This window comes from Poeciliopsis prolifica, unplaced genomic scaffold, assembly GCF_027474105.1.
Source record: "Poeciliopsis prolifica strain line A6 unplaced genomic scaffold, Auburn_PproV2 SCAFFOLD047, whole genome shotgun sequence".
Taxonomy (NCBI): Eukaryota; Metazoa; Chordata; class Actinopteri; order Cyprinodontiformes; family Poeciliidae; genus Poeciliopsis; species Poeciliopsis prolifica.
The window spans coordinates 594,680-622,590 of record NW_026562422.1 but is presented as its reverse complement, the minus strand read 5'-3'; the positions used below and the strand labels follow the sequence as shown (position 1 = coordinate 622,590).

The window sequence follows — 27,911 nt, the reverse complement described above, 5'->3', positions numbered from 1 at the left end:
GAGATTTGTGGGTAAAGGACTGAAGTGACAGTAAAGGGGGAATGAGAAAGAATTAACCATTATCGTACAGTGTGCACATGGTGTAATCCGAATTGGAGTTTCAAATGCTTTGGCTCACCCCTACTGCGCTGCAGTTAAAGAGGAGAGCTGTGTTATGTTGTACGAGACAGCCAAGGAAACATAATACCGCTGTTATATGTCCAATATACTGAATTTAACAGCTGGAGGGAGGTACTTGTTAGCATGCACAAGTAGGAACAAGCTGTTAGATGAAGATCATTTTGAGATGTTCGGCCACAAATCTGCAACAATGTGCCGTTTAGCTTCTCTTATTCCCAGAGGTCATCATTTCAGGCATCGTTTTGCCAAGACATGTACATTTGTTTAAAAAGGTTTCTGTGGCAACAGTGGAATTTATCTGAAGTATTTGACATGAAAATACATAAACAGAGAAGGAGGAAGCAGAGGTCCCAGAATCAGGAGTCAAACCTCAGACAGCTGTCTGTGGTCTGGGGTCTACACTCCATCTCCACTCCATGCTCTGCCACAAGATGTACACCCCATCAGTGTAAGGCTTAACTTAGTTCTTAAGTGATTGTGGGTTACAGCCCACTGTAGTGTTCTGGAGTTCAATGATCACATTTAAAGATTAATTCCAAAAACCTCATTCCACTATTTTGGAATATTCTAATTTATAAAAATGTATTTAAATGGGTAGTATTATGTATTTTCCAGGCACATATTACCTTGTTAAAGCACAGTCAGGTGACTGTTACTTTCTGTTATAAAAATGCTGTAAGTCAAACATGACTTCAAAGAAATCTGACTTTGTAATTTGACATCTTAATATGCCATTTTTTCATTCAAATGAAAAACTAGTTTTGTATCGCTTGATTATATTTTGAGAGATACACATGTAATCTAATATGTTCTGACCATTTTTTAAAAACATAAATGTATTGAAATACTGCACAAGTAATAATATCATGGAGTTTAGCACCATTTTTGAATATACTTTTTAGTCAAAAAAGTTTTCTCAATTTTTAATTATCAGCTATACTATCTTGACAATTAGTGCAAGAGGACAAAACTGTAACTGCTGTCCTCCAAACTCATATCTGTGCTATTTGTTAGAACCCAAAATGTGATATTCTGGAAGCTTGCTGAAAGCATTTCACATGAGAAACAAAATGACCAAACATGGCTCCTTCCTCAATGTGCTTTGATTATCATGGCTATTTGTCTGTAAAAATGATTTTTACACCAATGACAATCTGGTATGGCACAACCAGTTTTTCTTTCTTAATTTTATGTAAGTTTCTAAATCTAAAGATTTAAAGCATCCAAAAGTGCTTGTGCTGCTTTGGTTGGAGTATAATGAATGCTTCTGCACATTGAAACAATGCTTTAGATATGGGTCATAAAGTACATTTGCTTGAAAAAAATATTTGTTTCAGAAATGTCCAGAGCAGTGGAAGTGCTTTCCTTCCAGTGGTATATTTTTGGACATCAGTGTTTTTCGGTGCACCAAGAGCTGCTATTTTGTGTCCCATTCTCATCACATTCACCCAGTTTGAAGAGCTTCATGCTGTTCACAGAGATAATGCTGAGTCACTATAGGACGAGAGGCTGCAGGCTGAGTTGTGGAGGTGGGAGGGGTCTTATGTGAGCGCAGTGTTTATCTGGGTGTTGGGGTCACTGTGTTTCCTTAGTATAATGGAGGAAGCCATTAGCCCAGCCAGCAGGCTGCATCATAAAAACGTCAGCTGGTACAAAGAGACGAGATGGATCATAACGAGAGCAGACTCCCGCTGCTCCCGCTCTCAGTCTCTCAGCCTCACTGATAGCCTCTGTCTCTCTAATTGACTCGTCTCGTTTATTTTTCTCTCTTTCTCCTCCATGTTGTCGTTATGCCTCTCATTTTTCTACTCGGCCTCATTCTTCTGATGCTTCTCTTTCTTTCCCTTTTATCCTTCAGCTCTGAGTCTTTTGTGACCTGGAGGTTAATTTCGGCATTGAACAATAGTCTGGTGGTGGGTTATAATTGTTGGATGGTAAACACAGATAGATACACCTGGAGAAACACAAAGTCAAACAATATTAAATCAAATACATGTATGGAGCACACCAATAGCGGCTTCTAAGTTATTTGATATAGCCAGAACTTTTTTCTCTCTATTCTTGGTATGTCATTCACAACTAATACTTGATGCACTATGTCCCATCTGAGAGCTATTTAATGAGTCTCCATTTTTACCAGGCCTCGTCCAAACAAGAACACATTTAACCTTTTACCCCAGGTACAAACCTGGGAAATGGTATTTTTGTTTTTTGGGCTGGTCTAGTAAAAACCAGTCCGTTGTTCTATGCTTTGCTTCATCCAGCGGTTCTGGACCCTCCGGTGGTTCCTGGAGGTGTGGTCTGGTTTGAGGTCTTAAATCTCAGCTGATCGTTAAAGGTTTGTCCATGAAGTGTAAGGCACCAGTTAGGCACTATAAAGCTTCCTGGAAGTTGTCTATGCTGTAAACAACAATCCTCCACTGCAAAGAGAGAAGTGCCGATTGAAACGGGGCGGCTATTAATGTTAATTCAATATTTGGAAGCATGGCCAACATGACCTGAACGGCTTTCTGCTAAAACTACTGGCAGCCTTAAATTTTAAAACAGCAGAAAATTGGTATTGTTGTTCACAAACCCTCTTTCTGTTTACTGATTGTCCCTGTTGAAATTCAACCAGAGTTATCAAGGTTAAGAGGAGGGATTCCAGACAGAGTTGGGTAAGAAGATGGGAATCAAGCAGAAAGGCCAGGCTGAGTCTGGGGGAGGAACAAGACATTTTAGGCCCTTATTGGTGTTTTTGGTTGGATGAAAACATTTCAGTAAAGTGTCCTGTGTAGAAGTAGGTGCTTTTAACACCAACAAGTTTTTAGAAGAAAAACAACATTCTTGTATAAACGGACTGCTGGGTAAAGTATTCATATTCCAACAGAATACTACCTTCACTTAGCAAAAGCTAAAAGTGCTTCTTCTACTCAAACAGTTTTTTGTTTTCTAGAGTTTAGATCAGGCCTAAAAATATCAAACCTGACCCGGCCTGAGCCCACATGCACTGTGTCCGATCCCGGTCCAACACGACTTATTAACTTTAATTACAGGCCTAAGCCTGAAGTAAATCCGACAAATTTATTTAAAAAAGATTTTACTGGTTTCATTTAGATCACCATTTTATGTAAGCAGTGTAATTTCTCCAGGTTTTAGCTTTCGTTTAACATCTTCCAAGTCCATGTTGTTGCTTTTGAAACTGCAGGGTGAGTTGGGTGCAAATCATCTGGGATGTGTGACTGATAGGAACCCATCTCAGCTTTTGCTAAAGCAGAGCAGGGCGGAGCCACTTGCACATGCAGTGAACTGCACTTGTTACAGTCTAATTAGCTTGTGCACCTGACATTATTTTTTTCTCCATATGTTAAAACTTGTACTTGTTTATTTATAGCATAAAAACAGATAAACATTTTATATCAAGCATTCTCATTTGACTTTCTCTATGCTGTATGTATTGCAGACATATTAAACTCGCAACAGAACCCTGAGCCCAACCGAACTGGGTCATCAAGCATATAATTCAGGTTGGGTTCCGGTCAGACTCACCCCATAAATCTAAACTCTATGGCTTCTCCATTTTTAGTTCTATCTAAAATCAACACTGCACAGTGTTACAATATTTTTGGTGTAATGTTCTAAGACAGACGGCAAAGTAAGCTTACAGAGTAGCAGACATACACAAAAAAATCCTTATTATACAAACTGTCCACCAAGGCTGTTAGTCACGGTTTCAGTAGTCATAACCATGACTACTACATGGTTATGACTACTGACTGCATGCATATGTGGAAGCGTAAAGCCAGCCATTACTTTCAATTTTGTCTAATTGAAAGAAATGTTTTGAATTGAATATTAATAACAAAAACAGACACTTGTTTCCATTACTGTTGAAACTGAATCGTGGTCACAAATCTGTGCGTTCAGGTTTTAGGTTACACATCAGTGTTCTTAATATCTTCACCACTAGTTTGTATTTGTATGAATGAAGCATGCACAAAGCATGCTAGTGTTTCACTTTAGAAACTGTTGGCATGTGGGTCAGAGAGTCCTTGTGTGCATGTGTGCGTGTGTGTGTTGACTCTAGACTGGCTCATGAAGTGTGGCATTTCGATGTCTGCTCCTCTCTGCATGCATAATGAATAGCCAGGTGTTGGGGGCTGCAGGGTGGGGGTTGTAGAGATGGTGGTGTGGTGGGGATGACACACATGTGCAAAAACACACACACACACACTCAATATAACAGACTGTCAGACACCTCCCAGAAGCCAAAACCCAATCACACACACTGTTGGACAAACAGACTGCATGCATATGTGGAAGCGTAAAGCCAGCCATAAAACCCCACACAAACAGACTAATCAAAATTCAGACACTTTAACTGGTGAGTGGTCAGTACTATAAACACACAAACACCATTATGTGCACTCATGCTAGTATACGCACACACAGACTCAGAGTCAGGATGCTTCAAAGGTCACGGTTGTTTGTGTAGAGTCCTGTAGCAGATGTGGAGATCCTTTGACAGGATGTCAAAACCTCCAACGCTAAACTGGAGAAGAGCAACTGATGGGTCAATTACTGCAAAGGTCAATCGGAGAGGAGAAAACTGAAGAGGTGGAGGATAGGAAGGAAAGGAAGAGGATGAAAATGAAAAGAAAAAAGAAGAGAAAGTAATAACCTACACTGTTAAGACTGGAAAACTCAATGGGAAAATAAAGTGTGAAAACAAAGTTGGAAATTAGTCTAGTTAGCGCAGTTAGCAATTGGCTAGCTGTTGAATTAGTGACATGTTGAAGAAGATAAAATGCATCTTTTACAACCCTCCATGTTTCATTAGGAACCAGATTTACACTAAAATCCAGCTTCTGCCTCATTCAGCAGCAGTCAAAACAAAAAAATGTTGTCAGCTCAACTTGGCCAAGATTGGTATGGTACATTCAGTGAACATAAATAAAAAAACTCTGATTTGAGTGTTTGACTTGCTGATCAGCCTATAGAATGATCCAATTTTAGTCTATTTTGAGTTGCATCTGTTAGCATTAATAAAATATTATATATTTTATGAATATAAAATATTCATAAAATATATGAATGTATTTTATGAATATAAAAAATATATATAGAAAAATGTATATATATATATATATATATATATATAGATATAGATATAGATATAGATATAGATATATAGATATAGATATAGATATAGATATATACCTTTTCTTTCTTTCATCAACAAGGTAAGCTGCCTCCTCCTCTATTTTCTCTGTTCTGTATACACTGTAATTAAACATACACAGCATAAGTCTGACCGGGCCTGACCATCAAGCACATCATTTGGCCTCAACCAGGCCCAATTTTCAGATCCAAACTGTAATCCACGCTCTGCTGCCACATTGGAGACCGAAATCAAAAGCCTCCAGCTCTTCCTTCAAGCAAAGGAAGATCAAATTTTAAATCTTTGATGCTTAAAAAATAATTATCTGCACTAATGCTGTAACCACATACTGTATTTAGATAAACTATATTGAGATACAAGGTCAATATTGTTGAGAATTCTGTGTTTATAGGAATTACAGCCAGAACCAAAGACCAGTGTGGCTTGAGGTTCAGACTACGTTAAATAAATCTGTGTATTTTGAAAAAAATCTGTGTTTACAAAAAGAGGACAGGGTCATCACAAAAGGTAGTATTGACCATCTCTTCCAGTGTGAGCATAACTGTTCTGTAACTCATTTCTGTAACTGGGAAATAAATTATTTAAACTGTGTGTAAAATCCTGCTATTCCTTCTGTTTTGTTCAGCACAAGAGGTATAACTCAGATTTAATGTGTAAAAATTTTCATCAGATAATGGCTTACATCACATCTGTCCTCATCGAATTGAAGAATCTCCAGCCGATTCCACATTCATCCCGACAATGAAGAAGGCAGCACACCGATAGAATCAAAGACACAAACAGTACACAGGCACAACCATCGAGTTTTCACTCAGATATTATACTACAACACATTTGTTTAGTAAAATATAACTAATGTATTTCAACATCAATTTATGCTTGATTTTCTCCCTGGAACCTGGTGATTCGGTTAAATGGATCAGTCATCAAAATGCCTTTGTAAGCTGCAGCTGCACACTAGAAGCAACAACATAACCCTAAATATGGGTCGTCCATTCTAAAGCCAGGATCTGCGAGTTTGAAGTGTGTTAAGGACTAAACAGGGACAACTGTGACCTGATGTAAAGACAGATGCACATTTCTCACATTTGCTGGACTTGATGTTTCAATTTTCCAATCTGGATCAAGCCATTAGCTCTGTGAATGAAATGGAGACTTAGGTGCAAACCAGAGGCAAAAGTTTACACAAATAGTGCAACTTCATGAACTAGACCATCTGTCCAAATTGTGTCAATCTACATGTAGCAGACACACACACACACACACACATGCATACACACAAGTTTAGTATTTGCCTATCAGTTGTGTTCATTAAAATGCATGTACTTCTTCAAAGCACTGACAACAATGCTGCCATCTGGTACTAGAGAAGGAGTGTGTGTATGATCATCTATGGGACGAACACGTGTGTGGAAATACCTCTACACAAATATAATACACACATCACAAACACAGACACTAATCTTATCACCCATGGTCTGAAATTATGTTCTAGTACATATTTCACCTTTAAATTCCCACACTCTATACCAGAAACTTCAGATGCTGAGCTTTCATTCACAGGTCATCCCTAAAAGCCCAAAAGCCCTTTTTAAAGCAAATACCCCACTTCTACTCTAAGTGTGTTGCACAAAGGACCAATTTCAAAGGCAAATTCCACTTAGATTCACAAGAGCTGTGTATATTCTGGTACTCCAGGCAGAAATTCATCAAAGCTTAATGTTCTCTTCACAGAAAATCACTTTGGGCAGAGGCTGGCTGTCTATGTGAGTGTGTGTTTCTACAATGTTTCATTGTTTTGTGTGATGGCTGCTTAAAGCGCCAAGCAGTCACATGCAGCAAACCTTTCACGTCTTCCTATATGTTCAGCCTCATAAGAATGAGGTTGATTTAAAGACAAACAGCAAATAGGCCGTAATGAAAATGACATGGAGGACAAACAGTCAAACACTTACACACAAGAACTGGGTTAAAGGTAAGCTAAGGTTATTCAATCTGAAACCAAGTTACTTTGATTTCTCTACAAAAATACATGCTTTATGAAAAGATGTATGCGTGCGTGTGCATGCATGTGTGTGTATGTATATATATATATATATATATATATATATATATATATATATATATATATATATACATATATATATATATATATATATATATATATATATATATATATATATATATAACATGTATATATATATATATATTATATATATATATATATATATATAATATATATATATATATATATATATATATATATTATATATAATAAAGGGCAACTTTCACAGTAGTTATCAACAAGCTGGTCATTTTTGCAAAGTGTGGACATTTTCCTGGTTCTCACTGTTTTTGCTGTTTTACTGCACTCTATGAGTTAGTTGTGGTGTTATGATGTAAATGAGATTAAGGAATTAAGGGTTAGGCTAAAGGAATAATGTCTGTGTTAGGCATGAATGCAGTTACTAAAATGAATGGAAGTCATTCTGATTGAAAGATGGCTGTTTAGAATATTCTTCCAACAATATTCCTGCTATGTGTTGAAAATGCAAAAGGCATGACTGGTGCCACACCATCCACCACCTTCACTGCATGACACACATAAGAGGTCAATGGAAAAAAAAAAAATTGTCTTTATTTCCTCCTCCCAGGAATCTCGGTTTGGTGTGATTACTGGACAGGCTGTCCTCACTGCAGTGCAGTCCAAACAGGACAGATCTCTTTGAATTTTAGTCTACCTCTGCATATGCAGTTAAAATAATGTTTAAATTCTAAAATAAAAAAGCAACAGCAGGATGATACTCACAATTTGGACAACTGTGTCTTTATTTCAGAACTGCAAATGGCTATTTGGATCAATAAAAGTGATATGAAAAAGTCTTACAGGGATAAAAAATGATCACAAAAGGTCCAAAACATAAGAATGGACCATATTTTGTATATTTTTAAAATCCAAATTAAATTTTCCAGTTTGTCAGTTTTCTTGTGTGACTTCATGAATAAAAGAACAGAATCCTTTTATTGTCACTATACATATGTGCAATGAGATCCGAATCTCCAATTTCAGGCCACAAATTTTATTCGTACTATTTCTTCTGACTAGAGTTGCACAGATAAATCAGCCAGACGATTTATTTCCCCAATTCTCGTAATTTTGGGAGATCAGTGATCAGCCGATTCCTTAATGTGGAACCGATCTTATCCACTGATCTTAGCTAAATAAGCAAAGATCTAAAAATCAGCCACGGTTCTGTTCTGCTCTGCAGTGAGAGGTTTGACTGACTGACCTGCCCATCAGGTGATATCTGTATTTTCACAGTTAACAACAGTCACCCCACTGTTGCCAACTCAGTGACTTACTATATTTAGCAATATTTCAGGCAAATAAAAACTGGTATTGGCCAAAATCAAAATCTGTAGGTCAGGCTTTTTATCGGTAATTGGTGATTGGCCAGAAAAACTGCAATCAGTGCAGCACTCTTAAGTCTTGCGCAGTGTGAAGGAAAAAGGAGATCAGCTGTACACGCTGGCTGCGAAGTGAGATAAATGTGATCAGTTTTGGTGATCGGCAACAAGAGATCGTGATCGGCAATCGCTGAACAACTTTTCACGGAAAAAAAAAAAAAAATATAATATATATATATATATATATATATATATATATATATATATATATATATATGTAACTCAAGAGGACAGATTACCGGACATTACTAAAAGTGTGGACCCTACCTTTCACTGAGGTGTTGGGTGGGGGTCCCTCAATCCGCAGGTTCCATGGCGGATCCCCTTGGTTGGCAAAGTCCCTCATCTTCAGGTAGCTGATTGTGAGGCGGATGATGGAGGCCTTGTCCAGCTGGCTGGTGATGGCACCGGGCAGCGGCAGCATCTTGGCTAATTCATAGAATTCAAAGTTCTCTTTCCCTCGCCGTGACCTTGCAGCGTCCCTTGACTTCTCCTTCCGGAGAGCCTGCAGCCTGGACACACAGCAACCACAGAGCAATGTAAGAAATCTAATTATGAAGATGATATGCCAAATGTGATTTAGTAAAAAATGTCTACAACACAGAAAAATAAAATCACATTAGTGCATTAAGTTCTTTATCAAATAATGTGTCTGTGATGCAATTTTAATGCAGATTTTAGTTGCATTTGGGTGAATGACATTATAGGTTAAAATCTAAATTCAACTAAAAGCTAACTTTTCACAGCAGTCCTTTCTTTCACATTGCTTAAACTTTGACTCCTTCATACAAAACTTAAAAAGAATTTCTCATTACAACAAAGCTACACAAAGTAATGACATTCAAGCTTTACGATTTTCCAGAATTTCTTATTCATAAAATTTTATTAATAACGTTCAACTCTGTCACTCTACATCAAAGAATAACTCTGTTTACTTTCTCTCTCACCCTTGAACAACAACTGTGACAAACACTTTTTCCTGCGGCCGCTCATCATCATAGGACGCCATTATGAATTAACCTGGCAATAAATCAGCTGCTAAAAACCTCTGTGGGCTTCCTGTTGGTCACACACACATACACACGGACAGAAAGACAGGTGATTAATTTTTACTGGAGAAAAAGAAACAGGGGGACGGAACGAGGGGATCAGATGGAGAGACAGCGCACACACTTGTTGGGGGACTTGTTTAGGGCTAGAGATGAAAAATGGCTGTCATCTGGCCAAGAATATCATTTTCATATTGTTTCCCATTCATATATCAGGGAGCATAAAAAATAAATGGAGAGAATGAGATGTGCTGCTTTTTTTTGACAAACTTCTTTTGTTAGATTAGAAGTTGCAAGTGTTACGGGTGTATAATACTCATTTGATTTTATTAATATTATATCTAATATTGCAGGGTATAATACTCATTTAATTTAACACAAGATTTTCTTAATACATTTTTTAAGGCACTTTGCAGGATCAACATCCTATCCTCTGTATAAAGAATTAAAAGTACATTTTGGAATTAGCAACCTTTAAACAGGTATTAAATGCACTTTTTATTAAGCCCACATTTCTGTTTTAAATGTTTTATACTGGTCTGTTTTATACTCAATTAATCACACAGTAAATTGAAACAAACCCAATGATTTCCATTCGCAAGATTGTTTCTTTCCACCAATTAAAATACCGACAGTGTCACGATTTGCAGTTGTTGTTGGTGAGGATGGAGACTTGCTGAACTCAGGTTGTGGTGTGATTTTAATGAAATCCAAAAGAGTGCAAGGTTCAGGCAGCACAGGTGAGCAAAAGCAATAGTTCTGACACTGGTAGCAACAGTTGAAGTCGTTTGTACAACTTAAGACTATATTTTGACGCGAACAAGAGACATAGGTAGGTTTAAATGCAGAGGGAAAGTAATCAGGGGAAACAAGGGCCAACTGGGGCAATAAAGGGGAAGCCGAGACAACACAGGAAGTAAATAGAAACATTAGAAACATTTGACTGACAATCTAGGAGCTTTTTAAATGCAGAATAAGTAAAAAGAAAATATTGCAGGCACATTGTACATGTCTACTGCCACAAAATGTGATGTAAGCCAACAATGAAATGAGCATCCATTCAGAATGCTTATTTGATATGATAGTTACTGCAGCATGTGCAGATCATTATGAACAAGCAAAGTCATAAAAAACAAAGAACAGATCTCACTAAGTTAGACCTGAGAGACTGAAGAGCCGTTCAAAAGAATCGGATCGTTCATAAGTACCACATGACTGGTATTCTCAGATCACTGGGTAGAACTCACAGTATCCAATTGTGTCATCACTGGGCATATTCTTTTCCCAAACTGTCATAATATTTATTCTTTTGACAGAAAAAAAAGTATATGTATTGCTATGCTGCCTATCAAATAAAATAAAGTGCAGTAGATCATTACTCCATCCTCAGTAAATGATGTTGAACTGAATGCAACTGTAGAACTTGTTTGGACTGTTTGAATGTAGCTGAGCTTTCTGAGTTATCAAAAATATTAGCTTCATCTAAACCTTTAACTTGCATATTGGACTCCGTCCCAACCAAATTATTTAAAGTGTCCTCTGTGATTACTGCCCCCATTTTAAAAATGATTATTCTATCATCAGTAAATGGACATGTGCCACAAGATTTTAAGGTAGCAATTAAACCTTTACTTAAGAAACCTCTTGATTTAATTACAGATCTATATCTAATCTTCCTTTCCTATCTAAAATTAAAAAATATATATATTTTCCAATCAAGTGTGTGAGCATTTATATAGTAATGACCTGTCTGAGGAGCTTTAGTCAGGTTTCAGAGCTCATCTGAAACACTGTTGAAAGTTACTAATGATATTCTCTTGACTTCAGTGATGGACTTGTGTCTGTTCTGGTTTGGCTAGATCTCAGTGCTGCTTTTGACACAGTCAACCTCAACATTCTCTTAGTACAAAACAGTCTTGCCTACAAGACAGTAGCATTGTTTTGGTGGCTGGCTGAGGCAGTGCATGTCAGGAACCAAGGACAGTGGAGGACAGTAACTCTGCTTCTCCTAAGACCATCCCACTTTCACATTTAATGACAAAAATGATAAAAAGAAGTTCTGAAGGTTTCCGGTCAAAGTACTTGAATGTTTTGTGAAAATCAGTCATTACCAAAAACATGAGACAATGGTACAACATTGGAGAAGTTTGTGGCTTTGTATTATTGTAGATGTCATAGTGTGTGAGTTTTAGGAGCAAAATGCAGACATGAGCTGGGAGCATGGATCATATTGGAAGTTTTAATGAAAAATTACAAAAGAATTAAAGCTACAAAATGCCACTTGGAGCCAAAGCAGAACAAAAACTATAAATCCAAACCAAGAATTAAGCTGACAAGGGACAGAGGTAAAGAAAATAACTGGGCACAACAGGAGTGACCTGCCAGGAGTGTGAATACTGATTGTTTGAATACTGAGAGGGTGAATGCTGGAACAAAGACCTGGGCTAATGAGCTAATGGGCTGCATGTGTGAGGGGAGGGAGCAGAAGGCAGGCTGAGGAGAGAGAGAGAAAGAGAGAGAGAGAGAGAGAGAGAGAGAGAATGGCATAGGGGTGAGGGAGAGTACACGAGAGACTAGGGAATGAATCTAACTAAAAATAACTAGACCTAAGAACCAGAATTAAACTAGGAATCAAGGAATAACTCGAGACAAGAAATAAACGTAACTAGAAACATTAAGCAGGACTGAACATAAAGTAAAACAGAAACAAGACTGCTCTAATCAAAGACAGAACAATCAAACCTAAAAAAAAAAAAAAAACTATTCAAAATAACCCAGGGCTTAAAAGTAGGCTTGGAAGTCAGTGCAAAAAACACAACTGCCATATCTTGTGTGTATTTGAGTTCAAAGTTTATGTACAACATATCAGATTTATCAGAAATAACACAATGACCAAATTATTAGTAATATTTATGACTTTGCTTTAATCGTCCATCCAGGATCCAAAACTGAACATTGCAGAGTGTTCAGAAAGCTGCACACTCTGTTCCTTACCTCTCTCTCCAGATTCTGTTTTAGGAAATATGGATTATCCTTTCCGCTGTAGTCTCTGTGTCACTTCCACTTTCCCACACTGTCAAAATCACTTAGTTCCTAATTTCAACCTCTCTGCTCATCCAATGACCTATCTGAGAGGCTCCTCCCAGGACGTCAGTCCTTACAGTCCTCCCTTAGATTCATTCTTATTCAGTCACTGCCTTTCAAACCTTCTGCTGCAGAGCAACAAGTCCATCCTCTCTGTGCTCAGATCTCCAAAGCTACGTCCTTCCACTAGCATCTATACCAAAGATACATTTAAGACATCATTTTCTGAGACCTAATTCTATAATTTTGTTTTGAACCAGAACAAGTTCACTTTGATAATTTTATCCACTTGGCAAAAACTATGGAATACCTGCTCTTAGCGGCTGTTAAATTTGTTGTTTAACTTTGCAGCAAAAGAATAAATAACAAACACATAAATAAGATCCCAGATTATTTTACCCAAAATATTGAGACACCCATCCAAGTACTTTTCATGCAATGCTACTATATCTGTAACACTTATCATGATGGATGTCAGAAGCTAAAGTTTTCTGTTTACAAAATTATTTCAAAAACAAATAACAAGAGGAGCCACATTTGTGTAAGAGTAGTGCATTCTTTGATAAAAGCTACGTATGTATATACTGTGTGTACGGTGTGTGTGTGTGTGTGTGTGTGTGTGTGTGTGTGTGTGTGTGTGTGTGTGTGTGTGTGTGTGTGTGTGTGTGTGGGGTGTGTGTGTGTGTGTGTGTGTGTGTGTGTGTGTGTGTGTGTGGGGTGTGTGTGTGTGTGTGTGGTGTGTGTGTGTGTGTGTGTGTTGTGGGGTGTGTGTGTGTGTGTGTGTGTGTGTGTGTGTGGGTGTGAGGACGGCATGGGTACAAGTGGCAGCAGAGCCCTGTTAGTGGTACTTGGGTCTGTAACTGTGGTACAAACAGTAAGAATGAGGAGAAACATAATGATAGTTTAACAATGTCAGCCTTAAAGTTTCTGTCTGTAGTGGAACTTCCAACTCCAGAACTGTCATCCAAGAAGTCGCCAAAGCCTCATAGACTCAGATTGTAGCTTAACTTTATGATTGTATATTTGTCAAATTGTATGTGTTTGTTCTGTTACCAAAGCAGCCATTCTTACTTTTTGTGTAATATTTTAAATGGATGAGTGGGTTAGGTTCTCCTCACCATGGACAACTCACTCTGGGGACAGACAGAGTCTCCACCTGACTGTCCCCCCTCTCTGTTTTCATATAATGGTATGATCCCAGATCCTCATAGGTGATTGGCCACAAGGCTGCTCTGCTAATCAAAATAAAGTTTTGTCCTGAGCAGGTGGAGCAACTGAAAGTGAGAGCTTAGCTCTTTTGATTCATTACAAAGCACTGGCTCTTAGAGCCATCACCACAGCAACCACCCACACCAGAAGGAAGTGAAAGTAAAAGAGCATCATCAGGAGAAGGGGCAGAGCAGAGGCCATTTCATCTGAGCTGCAGTTAGAGGTACATAACCAGGCTAACAGCACAACGAGCTCTTCACTGTGAACTTCCTGCTGGATATACATAAAAATATAAACTTAAATAAGTCATCTATGCAGTCATTTGGTGCTCACCTAATTAATAACTACATCTCAAACAGCTCATTTATAAATAACAGAACTCATTAGTTAATAATTGATAAAATTACCCAACTACATTTTTTCCTTTATCCAATTCATTTCTGCTACTACAATATTGTGGTAAAACAGAATAAACATAACATCCATTGGTAACACTATAACACATGGTAGGAAGGTAGAACATGGGTCAAATTTGATCCACTTAAAAGCTTCTGAAGAGAAAAACTCCACTGAAAGGTGTTTTTCCCTAACTGGGTCATTGTGGCTATACAGGTGTGGAAAAGTATGGAAACATCTTCAATCATTTTTCAGGTGTGAATGAAAATGAAATATTGTACACGTCAGACACCTGCAGAAATACTGACACGACTTTGCAGTTGTTGGGCTTAAAAGAGATGGACAAGAGGCTGAGTACAGAAAGTTGGTGGAGCGCTTTGTGGCATAATGACGGAACAATCATCCTATTCTAACTATGAACAAAACAAAGAGGTTTCAAGGAAACAAGGTAAAGTCAAACACCTGTTCAACATTCTGGAGAGTCAACAGTGAAGCTGTTTAAAAGAAAGGACAGAGAAGACTTTACTTCTCCTAACTGTTACAAATCTAGAGATTATGCTGTGAAGAATAAATCAAGCTCCTTATGAGACTGCTTTTCAACAATAAAGTGTCTTCAGTCAGGGAGCTCTTTGGATTTGCTGCAATACAGGCAGCTACAGAAGTTTCTTCTCTCAAAGTGTCTGTGTTGATTGGATCCAAATGAAGATGAGCAGAGGCAAGTTGAAGGTGAGATTTTAATGAAATAATAATTCAAGACTTACAAAAAAACAGGGCAACACTGGGTGCAAAAGCAGAAACAAGCAATGAAGAAGTAACAGGATAAAACAAGAGAAAGAGACATTTTGATACTGGGAGAGTGAATGATGGACAATGGAGTGGGGCTGATAACTAACAGGTTACAGGTTTGAGGGGAAACGGCAGGTGGGGGAGAGAAAGTGAAAAAGTATGGCTAAAGAATGAGGAGGAGGAAACAGACAAGGAAATTGTGAAATCAAATCTAACTGTGACAAAAACAAACTAAACAGAAAGTATAACTAAGAAATAACTAAGAATAGACTCAAATAAAGAAACGAGACTGATCTAATCAGGGGAATAACTAAGGCAATCACAGAGCAACAAATGAACAAAACGACAAGCCCAGAAAAAAACTGAAAACAACCAAAGATCCTGAAGCCTGCAATGATGGGTGTTGGGAAAGCGACGTGCAGGCAGCCAGATGGAATTTATTTGTTCACAAAATTGGAAAGCATTACACTGAGGCTCAACAAATATGTCTTCATGTCTGTCTGCTGTGTGTAGGATTGTGAATATGTGTGTGAGTCCATACACAAGGAGGCGTATTTGACCTTGACTCAAAGCGACATATTTATCATGTAGTGTTGGAGTAAGTAAATGCAACTGTGGCTGTGATCTGTGTTTGTGCCTGTGTGTATGTCACCGTTTGGGTTTTATAAACATGAAATCAAGCCTTGTCGTAAAGTTCAGCCAGGCGACTTGATGGTGTTTTAAAGAACCTGTTGTGGCAGGTGGGGCGAGTGTGTATGTGTGTTTTTGTGTATTAAGTCATAAAGTTCAGTGAGGTGGGTCTGCGCTTTATAAAGAGCTTGTCAGCCAAAATAAAAGATGCATGTTCCCGTAAGTGTGTTTGTGTCTGCCTGTGTGTGTATGTTAGTCTTTTAGTCGCATTCGAGTAGGATCAGTGCAGAAGTTATGCTTTAACTACCAGGTCAACCAGAGGTCACACTGGTTATGATTTGTGACAGCAGACTGTTACTAGGCAGATTTATTTATGAACCTTGACAATGATGATACGTTTGGAAGAAGGTCCCGCATCTTAAAAATGGTTTGAAATGGTAGCTGTATAAACTGTCATTAACATCTATTAAGTGTGTCATTTTCAAGGTATAGCTTGCTATTTTTAGAGTTTAACCAGTTAATCGGCCCCAATCTTCACTCAGATTGCCAACATCTGTCTGGAGCTGTGACTCCTGGCCTGTCGCCCCGACGACTGGGTTCATTTGTGTTCAGATGTTGAAGAACGGGTCAGGTCCAGAGTGTTCATTCTGGTCACAAGCATGCATGCACATGCACACAAACGCACATGCACATACACACACATACATTTCATAATATAACTTTGCATCTCTCGCCACAACAGTTCTTTCCTATATTTCTACTTTCGAACTTTCAAATCTGGCCACCCCAAACATGATTTCCTTGGGTTCATCTGTTTTGATGGTGACATGTGCTTGCCATACACACCTAACGCCTGTATGGATTGCTCATATAAATGGCACTAGAGAAAAGAAGATGTATATTTTCAACCAGCTTAAAAAAAAACACAGAAAGATGTCAAGAGATTTGAAAATCTGCTGCAGCTGTAAATTTAAATTATCTAAAATGTACTCTGCCTGCTATAACTCATAAATTTGACATACATTTTTTATAAAAGTATTTCAAAATACATTTTGAATATTGTCAACTTTGTATTAAAAGTGTCATGATTTACCAAATGACACTTTATGACAACATTCCGATGACTGTTCATGAACATGAAGACTTACTCATGTTCATGACACGTGTTGTATCATGTTTATATCATGTTTATGACAGTGTCTTGACAGACTTATTCATAATCCATCAAATAAAGTGTTGTCTCAGTTGGTTGTGCATTGTTTCTGGAATAAAATAAACAAGAAGAGTAAAGTATTCATATACACACACATACATATATATAAATAACCAAAGTGGATTGAATTCTGGGTCAGTAATGTTGCTGTGGCATGGGGGGAAAGACTCATTACCATTCCCTATGTTGGCTTGTGACATTTTGTGGACGTAGCTTGTGGCGCAGTTAATGTTTTTTATGAAAATTAGGCTTCAGGACCAATGTCCATTGAGAAACTCCCCTGAGCCCAAGTTCTCCATCTGGTGAGAAGTGAGTACCACGCCAGAGGAGAAGACAAACCAGTACTGCCCTTCCCAGAGCAACAGCACAACAGCTGATTAAAGTTTCACTATTTTGAAAATAGTGAATCTTAAAAAAAAAAAAAAAGTTCCTACAGGTCACAAATATTTTTCACAGATAATATAATTTCAAATGGTCTGGTAACAGTCTGTGCTATATCTGGATTATTGTTTGGGGTTTTTCTTCGGCTTTTCGGTTTTAAATTTATTTTATTTTTTTATATAATCTTTTTAACAAATCATTTTCTGTAACAGTAACAGGTATGAGTTATGATTACTATGGTCAGGTTGGGTTGTGAAGGTTTGTAGGAATGGTATTGGCCTGGTGATCATGATGGTGATGCCTGGTTTTATCCAAGCATGACACCAAGCATTTACATTTTGTTTCTCTGGGTTTGAGTGTCCTTCAGGACCCTTTGGGTAACTCCAGACAGACTGCCATGAGCCTTTTTAAAGAATGGCTTTTGCCTGTCCACGCTATTAGAAAAAAAGGCCTGACTGATGTATAGATGCAGACATGGTTCTCCTTCTGGAAGGTTCTCCTCTCTCCATGGAGGAATGGTGGAGCTCTGGCAGAGTGACAATAGGGTTCTTGGTACCTCCCTGACTTATATTTGTGTGCAGAATTTTGAGGAAAGATGAATTTAATTCAACAGGACTAAGGAATAAGGCTGTAACATGTAACATAATGTGGTTCCCCCTGGATTGGCAGTCCAGGGTTGTGGTCTCCCTTTTTAAAAGCAGGCTGCAGAGTGTGTTCTAAGCACAGGGGGATCAAACTCCTAAGGCTCCCTGGTAAATTCCATTCAAGGGTTCTGGAGTGGAGAGTCCATCACATAGTGTATCCTTGGAACTCTGGAGCAGCTTCTGTAGGAGCAGTTCACAGCCGAGTGTGAAGCGACTGCGATCAAGATCAATGCCTCCAAAGCCGAGGCCTTGGTCTTGAAGTGGAAAAAGGCATAGTGCTTTCTCTGGGTCAGGGACCAGATTCTACTCCAAGTGGAGGAGTTTAAGTATCTCAGGGTCTTGTTCACAAATGAGGGATAAATGGAGACGGAGATTGATTGGTGCGTCATCTGGAGTGATGCGGGGTGTAGTCTATCACGGCATGGAGACCAGTCATCTCCATTCCTACCATCATTTATAGTTATGGGCTTTGGTTAGTGACCAAAATAACCGGATCCCTGATACAAGTGGCAGAAGTGAGTTTCTTCTGCAGGGTGTCAGGGCTTACCCTTAGAGGTAGAGTGAGAAGTTCGGCCATCCAGGAGGGACCAGGAGTACTTGTGCATCTGGTTATAATGCCTCCTGAGGTGAGGTGTTCAGGACACATCCTTCCCAGAAACCCAGGACATACTGGAGAGACTACGTCTCTGGTGTTCTGGGAACACACTGGGATTCCCCTGGAGGAGCTGGACCATTAGCTGGACAGAGAGAAGTCTGGGCTTCTGCTAGACTGCTGCATCTGCCGATCCGGTCCGATAGATAGACAGATGGACAGACTGACAGACTAATTTACAATTGAATTTGTTTCTTGTTTCTTCACAAATGGCAAATAGTATTATTTGGGAAAGGAATGAAGGACAAACGTTTCAAGAGTTGCAAAGAGAAAAAAAAAAAAACTTCTTCCTAACCTCAGTTTACTTCTGTCCTTCTGCGATGCACTTTTTCTCCCCCTTGTTTTCTCCTTTTAAGCCACATCTTTCAATAAAACCAATCAGATGACCCACAGCCAAGGTTCCATCCTGTCAACTCCAGCCAGAACAAGAACACACACACTTACACACACACAAACTGAGACAAAAGGCCCTTCAGAAGGAGGGTAATTGCTTCCATAGCGATGGGAAAGGAAGGCAGAGAACAAGTGTCACTTTGCATTAAGGCCCGCCTGCTGACATTGCCATGGTGATGACACCACTATTCACTATATGTGTGTGATCACTGATCAGGGGAGTGCCAAAAGCAATCTACGTACAGAGAAGTATGAAACGACAGCGAAGAAGGAGAGAAAAGAAGAAGGGCAAATAGCTACTGATGAAAAGAGCCAAATGAAATAAAGAAATCCCAATGGGACAAAAATGAAGTAAGGTTGTGAGGCTCAGACTAAGAGGGGAACAGAACAGAGCTGCATCTTGTATTGACTATACATGTGCAATAATCTGACTTAGATTCAAGTTAGACTGTGAAAGGGAGGATTTGATTGAAATATGTTCACAAATTGTGGGCTGTTAATCACTTCTACCAATCTGTCCACCATTAATAGTAGCATTAATATCACTACGCTGATGTGAACACTATTACTTTCAGTATGACTTTGGGTCGTTTTGGAACAATATCAACTTTTCTTACTTCTGGTGTCTCAGACATTCGCTGTTTGGCTAGTCTCCTAAATGAAAAAGGAACTTTGCTCTTTTCAGAATAAAAGCATCATCTGTTCATTTAGAAATACAAATCTCTCTTCTGTGCCCTACATATTCCCCCTCGTGCCCCATTTTTGTAAATGACCTAATTTGGAACTTGTTTCTTGTTTTACTTAATGTCAATTGCAAGACTGATTTCCTCAGTTTTGCAAATCCTTAATAAAATCGAAATGAAGACAAGAAAATCCGTCAAACCCTTTTCAGCGTAGAGTAAAGGAAACAAGGGACAATTTGAACACTCAAATAAACAGGTGCTTTCTACTCGAAACAAAGACAAAATAGGAGCATTTCATAAATTTTTATCTTTATCATATTTTTTTTATTATTTCTAATGGGACAAATGTGACATAAATAAAAAAAGTGCAACATAGATTTTTACATATTGATGTTTTTAAATGATGACTGTCAAAGGTTCATGTGTAAATGCAGTTTTAGGAATTTCATAGACCTACAGGCCCACTACACGCAAATGTACAATTTGGACAGAAAAATAACCACTGACACAGACATACACATACCCACGCACACATGCATACACACAATTAACATATTTAAAAAAAAAAACAAAACAAAAAAAACATCCTGTTATAGTTCCATGCCTAAATTTCCTTGTACGATAACTGGAATCTACAATTTAATGCCAGTCAGTCTTCTTCTGGCATCACTGGATGCCATTACGTAGACTTAATTTAGGCAGAAACACCCGTTATTCTTTTCTTCACCTACAAACCTATTGACAGACACAATTCTTTATAAAACTGATGATGATGAAGGACTATTCCATTATTCCCCCATAGTTACTTTGCAAGTCCACTTACGTTCACAATGAATTTAATATGACTGTAAAGAAGATTTAGTCTGTGTTCAGATTCACAAGATGCATCACAGTAGAACTATCTCTATTTGTAAGCTTATTTTTCACATCAATAGAACAAATGGAGTGGAGGTTTAATGCATTTCTAATGATGAATTATAAACTGAATGTCTTAATGTCTTTTAAAGTGCTTTTTCCGGTGGAAAGATATGTTTTTACATTTATAATGAATATTTTAATTTTTTTGTAAGATATATAACTTTACTTCAATTCAAAATCTATGTCAAAATCCAGCAGAGTTAATGAAGGCCCTATTTAGTCAAATAAATCCTGGAAATTTTATTTTTCTATTTTTTTTTATATCCTGACCATTTAAGTAGTTATATGATAATTCACAGACTTTTTACAACATCCATTTTTGCTTCCAGACATTTTGTCATTTAATTTCATGGCAACAGTTATCTCCAACTTTAAGGCACACATTCATTATTGTTCCACACAGCACAATTAACCAAAGCTCCTCTGACTAATGAGATAATAAATATTATGGGGATAATAATGTGAACTTTATGGATATAAGCTCAGAGTATTAATTACAAAGTATGAATATTAATATAAACTAATGGCTTTAGGGTACCGGTGCTTTGTGACATACTTTTCTATGTCAAACCACCAACAGAAACAAAACCAATACAAATAATAAAGCAAATTAATAAATCCAAAGCCAAAAGGGATGTTTTGAAATCAATCACTGGCTGCTGGCTTTTCATATTTCAATAAGGCAACTGAAAGAAAAGGCTGCAAATTATTAATTTTGTATATATATTTTTTTTCCATAAAGACATTAGCGACCTTAAAGTTGTTTCCCCTCACAAATAATTTAGAATCAGAATCCCTTTTATTGTCATTGTGCAAGAAAGAAAGCATGTTTCAGATCAATAATATTTTAAAATAAAAACAAATGATAAGTGAAGGGATCTTCCAACCCTGTACAGGGATGTGACTATGTATTGATTGATAAAAAGGTTGTCTACCAAACATAGTACAATCACTCAAAGCATTTTCTTCACATCAACCCATCAGCCTTCACATATTGTCTGGTGGGCTTCTTGGGTTCCAGAGTCTCAACCAAAGACTTTTCAACATGTGGAGAGAAGCTGGAATCGAACCTACCACCGACTACATACAGGAGTCATTGGTTATTCTACCGAAAAGTTTTCAGACAGATGAATTCAGATTTTAACTTTAAACTCTTAATAACACCACAAAGTCCAACAAGATTCCCAAAGTAAGCACAGAGTGGTTTTCAGAATTGTTACGGCCTCTGGAGGACGTGCAGGCTCTTTTATGCAGGTTCTGCTGTGACAGCACCTCTTCTGATTGGCTGTCTGGAAGCTGTAGGAACTTCACCCCATTGGACCAGCAGAGGACTGCAAGCCAATCAGATGGTTGATGAGCCTCACCTGTTCCTATAAAAGGAACATTCCTCCTGAAGCATTCCTCCAGTGGATCAGCTTGTAGGCAGAGGTTTTGTTCAGCTGTTCCTCACCTTTGTTGTTTGCTATGTCTTTTGGCTGTTTTGAAACTTTTTGTTGTTCTGTTAAAGCAGTTTGATTGCTGAAGTTTGTTTTCACCAGCTAGAAGCTAGTGTTTGGGAGGCTTGGTGCTCCATTTGTGTGCTTTTTTTCTTTTCCCTTAGGGGTTGTTTTTGAGTTACTTTAGACTGACTGGTCATTTTTATAATTTAATTTGCACTTAATCAGTCTTGAATTTGTTAACCCCTTTCTTTTGTTTTAATTGGGTTATGTTGTATTGTGTCTTTGGTCTGCACAACCTTCTTTTTGTAATAAATTACCTTTTGTTTTATGCCCTTTTCTCTGGAGAACTTTATGGTACCATCCCTGAACCCCGAGACCTTGGGGGCGTAACAAGAATCTATATCCTTTATCTTACAATTAGCTAAGGCCAGGCATGGTATCAGCTGACCAAAGAACAGAATTACATTCAAAGTGCCAGCAGTTTATCACAGTTATCTTTTTTTTGTCAATTTTAGTTATTTAATTTACAATCCATCCTTACCTTCTCATTAGTCTGGAGTCAGTTTGAGGCAACAGCATAACGCCCTGACCTCCCTCTGCGCCCAGACCTCCCTCACCCATGCCACTTCGGACAGGATCCTTTTCCTGACCTAGAGAAGGCCCTTCACCTTTTTCTGGCTCAAGACTTTAGATTCGGAGGTGCTGATTTTCAGTTCCCACTCTGCTGTGAACTGCTGGAGATCATCGTCTGATAAAGCCAGGAGAGCCTCATCATCTGCATAAAGCAGAGACTCCATCCTAAGGCCACCCAACAAATCCCCTCATTAACTTGGCAGCACCCAGAAATTCTCTCCAGGCCATCTAACAGGTCATCTCCAAGTCTGGTTGGGCAAACACTTCTGAATCTGAGGTTCAACTGTCCAATGGACCATAGTCTTCAGAATTATTGATTTAGAATTATTATTACAATTATTTACAATAATACATTTGAATCATCATTTAATGTCTTTTCAGTTCATCTTTTATTTTGATCATCCTCCAGTTTCTCTTGTTTTAGTTTTTTTTTCTTACTAATTGTCCTTTTCTGCTGTAGCTCATGTCTTTTACATATTTTCTCTTTCCTCTCATCAGCCAGGACTTTTCTTCCTTCCTTCACTCGATCCATATGTCCTCCTCTTTCTCCTCTGTTCTCCTCCTCCACCTCCCCGGGTTCAGCCGTGTGGAACAGTTCAGTATTAGCTCTGAAATTAGCAGCAATCCCCCATTAAAGAGTTGGCAGGAGCGGACACACACACACACACAGACGCACGTATGCACACACACTCAGACACGCCCACACCCACTCTCACAGTGGGAAGTGTTAATGGTGTAAAAGCTCCTACCACCTTGGAGACACGAAATTACTTCAGATCGTCTTTTGCTTCATGTCTTTATCAGTGCTCCTCCTTTTCTTTTTCTTAACACAGTCGGTTTTTCTTTATTTTCTTTTTTTCTCTGTCCTTTCTCTGCAACCACTTCTGATTTCTATCATTCCTTCCCTCCCTCACCCTTTTTTCTCCTCTTGTCCTCCTTTAACCTTCAAACAGACAACTCTCCATCTCCTCCTCTGGCCTGCAGCCAGCAGACAGTGAATGAGTCTCTCTTCACTGGCAACCAACATCAACTCCTCCCTTGTACTGTTCCTTTGGTCCCATCATTTATTTCTATATGCGTCTTTTTATCTGTTTTAATACACAATCTTACTTGTTACTAATCCTTTCTTACTTTTACACTAAGCACATTTAATTAATTAATAAGTAAATGTGCTTTAATTATAACAAATTTTGCATTATTTAAATAGTCTTTTTTTAGATTATAGTTCACAAACAGTAGGATGTCCTCCAAACATCAAATTTAAGCTTCAGTAAACTGTAAGGCATGTCGACTCGTGTATTATCTTATCGACTTTCATTTTGTGCTTTATGGATTATTTCTCATGTACCAGGGATCATTTATCAGTCTGAACACTTTGAAACAGTTGAAGTCATGAGTATGCCTCATGTTAAATTATTTTACGTTCAACATGAATATTGGATTACTCTGGGACAATTTTCTCCGCACCCAGCAGCTTTCAATGCACGACACAATGTTGTTCAAGATCTGCATCTGCTGATTCATAGTCTTTTAAACTTTGGTATCCTTATTTGGATATTGTGAAGAACTCTAGTAATTCATAAATCAAATGGAGGTATTGGAAAATTGGAAAATTTAGATCATTCTTGGTCTGGTGGAACATTCAGAATCACTCTCTGGGCAATTTGAATGCTGACTTGCAGGGTTGGTTCAGGTAGTTTGTCAAATGATGTTCCAATATTATCAGCAGGAGAGCTGGAAGTGGCAGGTCTATATGATCCTTCACTCTGGAAGATTCTGACTTCGGACATGTTTTTTTCTTGGTTTGAATAGTCATGCTATGTAACTTCTTTGAAGATAAAAACCCTAGTTCGGTTATTACCTGATTCTAAGTGAAATCAGGCTTTTGGCCCACAGCCGCCTATGTAAACACACACACACACATGCACCTACACACACACCCAGTCGGGGACACAGCTCTGTCCAACATGTAATACTGAAACACGAGGCAAACACCCTGCACCACTGATGCTAGTTCATTTCTAAAAAATAAAGAGTAAGGCTGGATGTTCTATTGACTAAAATACTGTATTCCTTCCCTAATCCAAAACAAGTAGAGTTGTGTAATGTGAATATGAATTATTCAGTTTTAAATATAACTAATTCAGTTGAAGCAGCTCACAACAAATATCTTCTCAGGGCATTTTACAAGACAAACTGATTTATTTACCATAAGTTATCAGTAACATATTATTATTATGATGATGATGATGATGATTATTATTATTATTATTATTATTATTAAATAACAAAACTACATCAGCACAATAACAGTGAGGATGTGCCCTGAGCATTAACTGATTAAAAAACAAGACAGAAGAAAACCAAGTGGTTGCCACCCGGCCTGCTGATCAAAACAACCTCAGTGCTGAGGCCAGAATGGAGACTTCACACAAACACAGACCAACACACACTAACACATGGGGTTAGGTCAACTTCATTCATGAAAGATGAGCTAAGCACAGAGAAAAGAGCATTTCTCTTTCTTCCTTGCAGCTCTTTATTCTTCCAGGTGTTTATATGTATAATGTACAGATATATATTATTTAATCCTGATAACACACAGGCTGCTAAATGCACAGCACAGGTCTTTGTGAATGAAATTCAACCCAGCAACATTGAACTATGATTAGATGGAGGTACTTCATGCTATTTTGAATTTAGGTTTTGCTTTGATCTACAATCCCATGGGTGAATAACTTCTGGTTGAAATTATGTCTTATAAATCTTTTTAGCAGTCAGTAATCAATTAAAAAGCAGGTAAGAAAAAACAAAAAAACAAACAAACAAAAAACAAAACATATATTTTGATGAGTTAAAACAAAAAAGAGCAGATTTCTGCCTTCAGCTGATCCAAAATCCTGCAGGAAGAGTTCTGAGGAAAATTAAAAAGAGAGAACATTTTTGTATCTATATTCTGGCAGTTTCTGTAAATCTATTGTGTTTAGGTAATGCAGTCAAAAGATATAGCTCTAACCCTTTATTAAATTCCAAACCAAAAATAAAATACATGTCACACCAAAGTGGTTCTATGTATTTCCGGTGCTTCACTCCAGCCAGTCCTAATCTGCAGCTCTGACCAAACGCTGAGCAGAGCTGCTCCGTTTCTCGTTTTTTCATCCCTACCCATTCTTCAGAATGTGCTGCTCACAGGGCGGCTCAATAACGCTCACTCCACTCCAAAGGTTGACGCATGTGTTCCCGGTGTTGATCATGATTAGACTCAGAATCATAGAGCTCCACTCCGAGCAGCTCTCTGGAAGTAGACGGCATGTCTGCCGTTCCACTTCGGTGGTTGACATGTTGTTTGGAGTTTGCAGTGACGTAAATCATGGGCCAGTCAACAAATTCAGTCTGCTGTCAATCATACCACTTGCATGCAATGCGCAGCATGGAGTGGCTAGAGCAAGACATGAAATGAGCATGAAAAACAGAGAAGAGCTGTGGGATGAATCTGGCTGCTCCACTGGAGACTCAGATCTAGTTATCAGGTTTCTCTCCTGTGGAACCAGTTGGATGTTTTAGTCCATGAGGAAGACACCTTGTCTACTTTTATAAGCTTTAAAAAGTTTAAATCTTTCCTTTTGGATAAAGCTTATTATTAGACTGGCTTATGTTATCTTGATCTCTTTATAGTTCTGGATTCTGTTACAGGTTTAGGCTGCCATAGGACACTCAGTCTGATACATTCCTCTCCGATGCTCCAATTTTGCAATATTAAGTGGTATTACAGTCTCTAAAGGTTTCTTTCACAAATAAAGAAGAAACATTTGAAAAACATTTGATTGTCATTAGAATGGAAATCAGACATTTTCCCAAAGTAAAGTTTAAATTAGGACAATATTTATTCTTTTCATCTTATAATCTTTGCAATGGAGCCAGAATTTCAGGCTTTGCTGTCAGTAAACCCCAACAATGTTTTAGCCATTAGATATCAATTTTAACAAAAGTTTAATTTTGTTATACAGATGGCAAATGTGTTCTTTTCTGTGTATCAAAAATGATATTTCCAGTTTAAGACATACTATAACAGGTACAGACAGCAAAGTAAAAATATGACAAGCAGCAACAATAACCTCCAATCATTAATTGAAAGTTGATACAGTAGAAGAAGAAGAAGTGATTAAAAAACCTTTATAAACTACGCAACACACACGGTGTGACAAATCTGCCTTGGAAAAATTTTATAGCTCACTAATCCACATGCATGAATATATTAAATGCTTACTTTGTCAGCAAAAACTGACTAAGTAAGGTTGGATGCAGAAGAAATGCAAACTTAATTTGAACCGTAGACTATTCTGTTAAACATTTATTACCCCACTGACTGCTGTTTTTGCACTGCAGTGGTTCACCCTCTGTCTGATTCAAAACTTTGTTGATAAAGATTCAGATTATGGTTTACTTTGTGGAAGTGGTGCAGGAGGCCGAGGTGGAGCAGACCCCAGAGACGCAGTCGCAGCTGGGCAACGATAAGACTGGATGAAGACTGATGAAGGAAATGACTACTGCAACAAGAAAAAGCTAAAACTTTAATTCTCAATTTTCTGAGAGTTGCATGAGGTTGTTTCAAGTGTCCTTTGGCTGTCTGGGAACTGGAACGTACCAGAACTGCACATTTCTGAACTTAAATAAGGGAAGGTAATACATTTTCAGCAGTAAGGCAGCTTAAAGTGATTTACTTAACTAATAACTAACTTATGTCATCATTTCATGTCCAAGCAAACAGACTCAAGGTATAAAGACTGTTGAGTAACAAATAACAGGGATCTGGATATATTGATGTTCACTTTTGTAAACGAGATGAACAATAAACCCAACAAAAGAAAAAAAAAAAGGGTCTGGATAAATTCTAACTAATTTGGTTCAGAATATGGATGAAATGAAAAACTGTTTTAAAAATACTATAAGTAAAAATGAAGTGTACAGTGTTGTCTTGAGTTGCATGAATTTAGTAAATACTCATGAACAAAAATGAATGAAACTGCACAAATATGTTTACTTCTCTATTTC

At 38.0% G+C, this 27,911-nt stretch overlaps 1 protein-coding gene across 3 annotated transcripts in view; it reads right to left on the bottom strand.

The window, feature by feature from the left end:
* LOC129377323 (neuronal PAS domain-containing protein 3) overlaps nt 1–27,911 on the bottom strand; it is a 238,672-nt gene that overhangs the window by 135,558 nt on the left and 75,203 nt on the right. For all 3 annotated transcript variants that reach the window (XM_055057195.1, XM_055057196.1, XM_055057198.1), the window contains one exon: nt 9,017–9,261. In XM_055057195.1, coding sequence (XP_054913170.1) covers nt 9,017–9,261 — 245 coding nt within the window. The remainder of the gene's footprint in view (nt 1–9,016; nt 9,262–27,911) is intronic.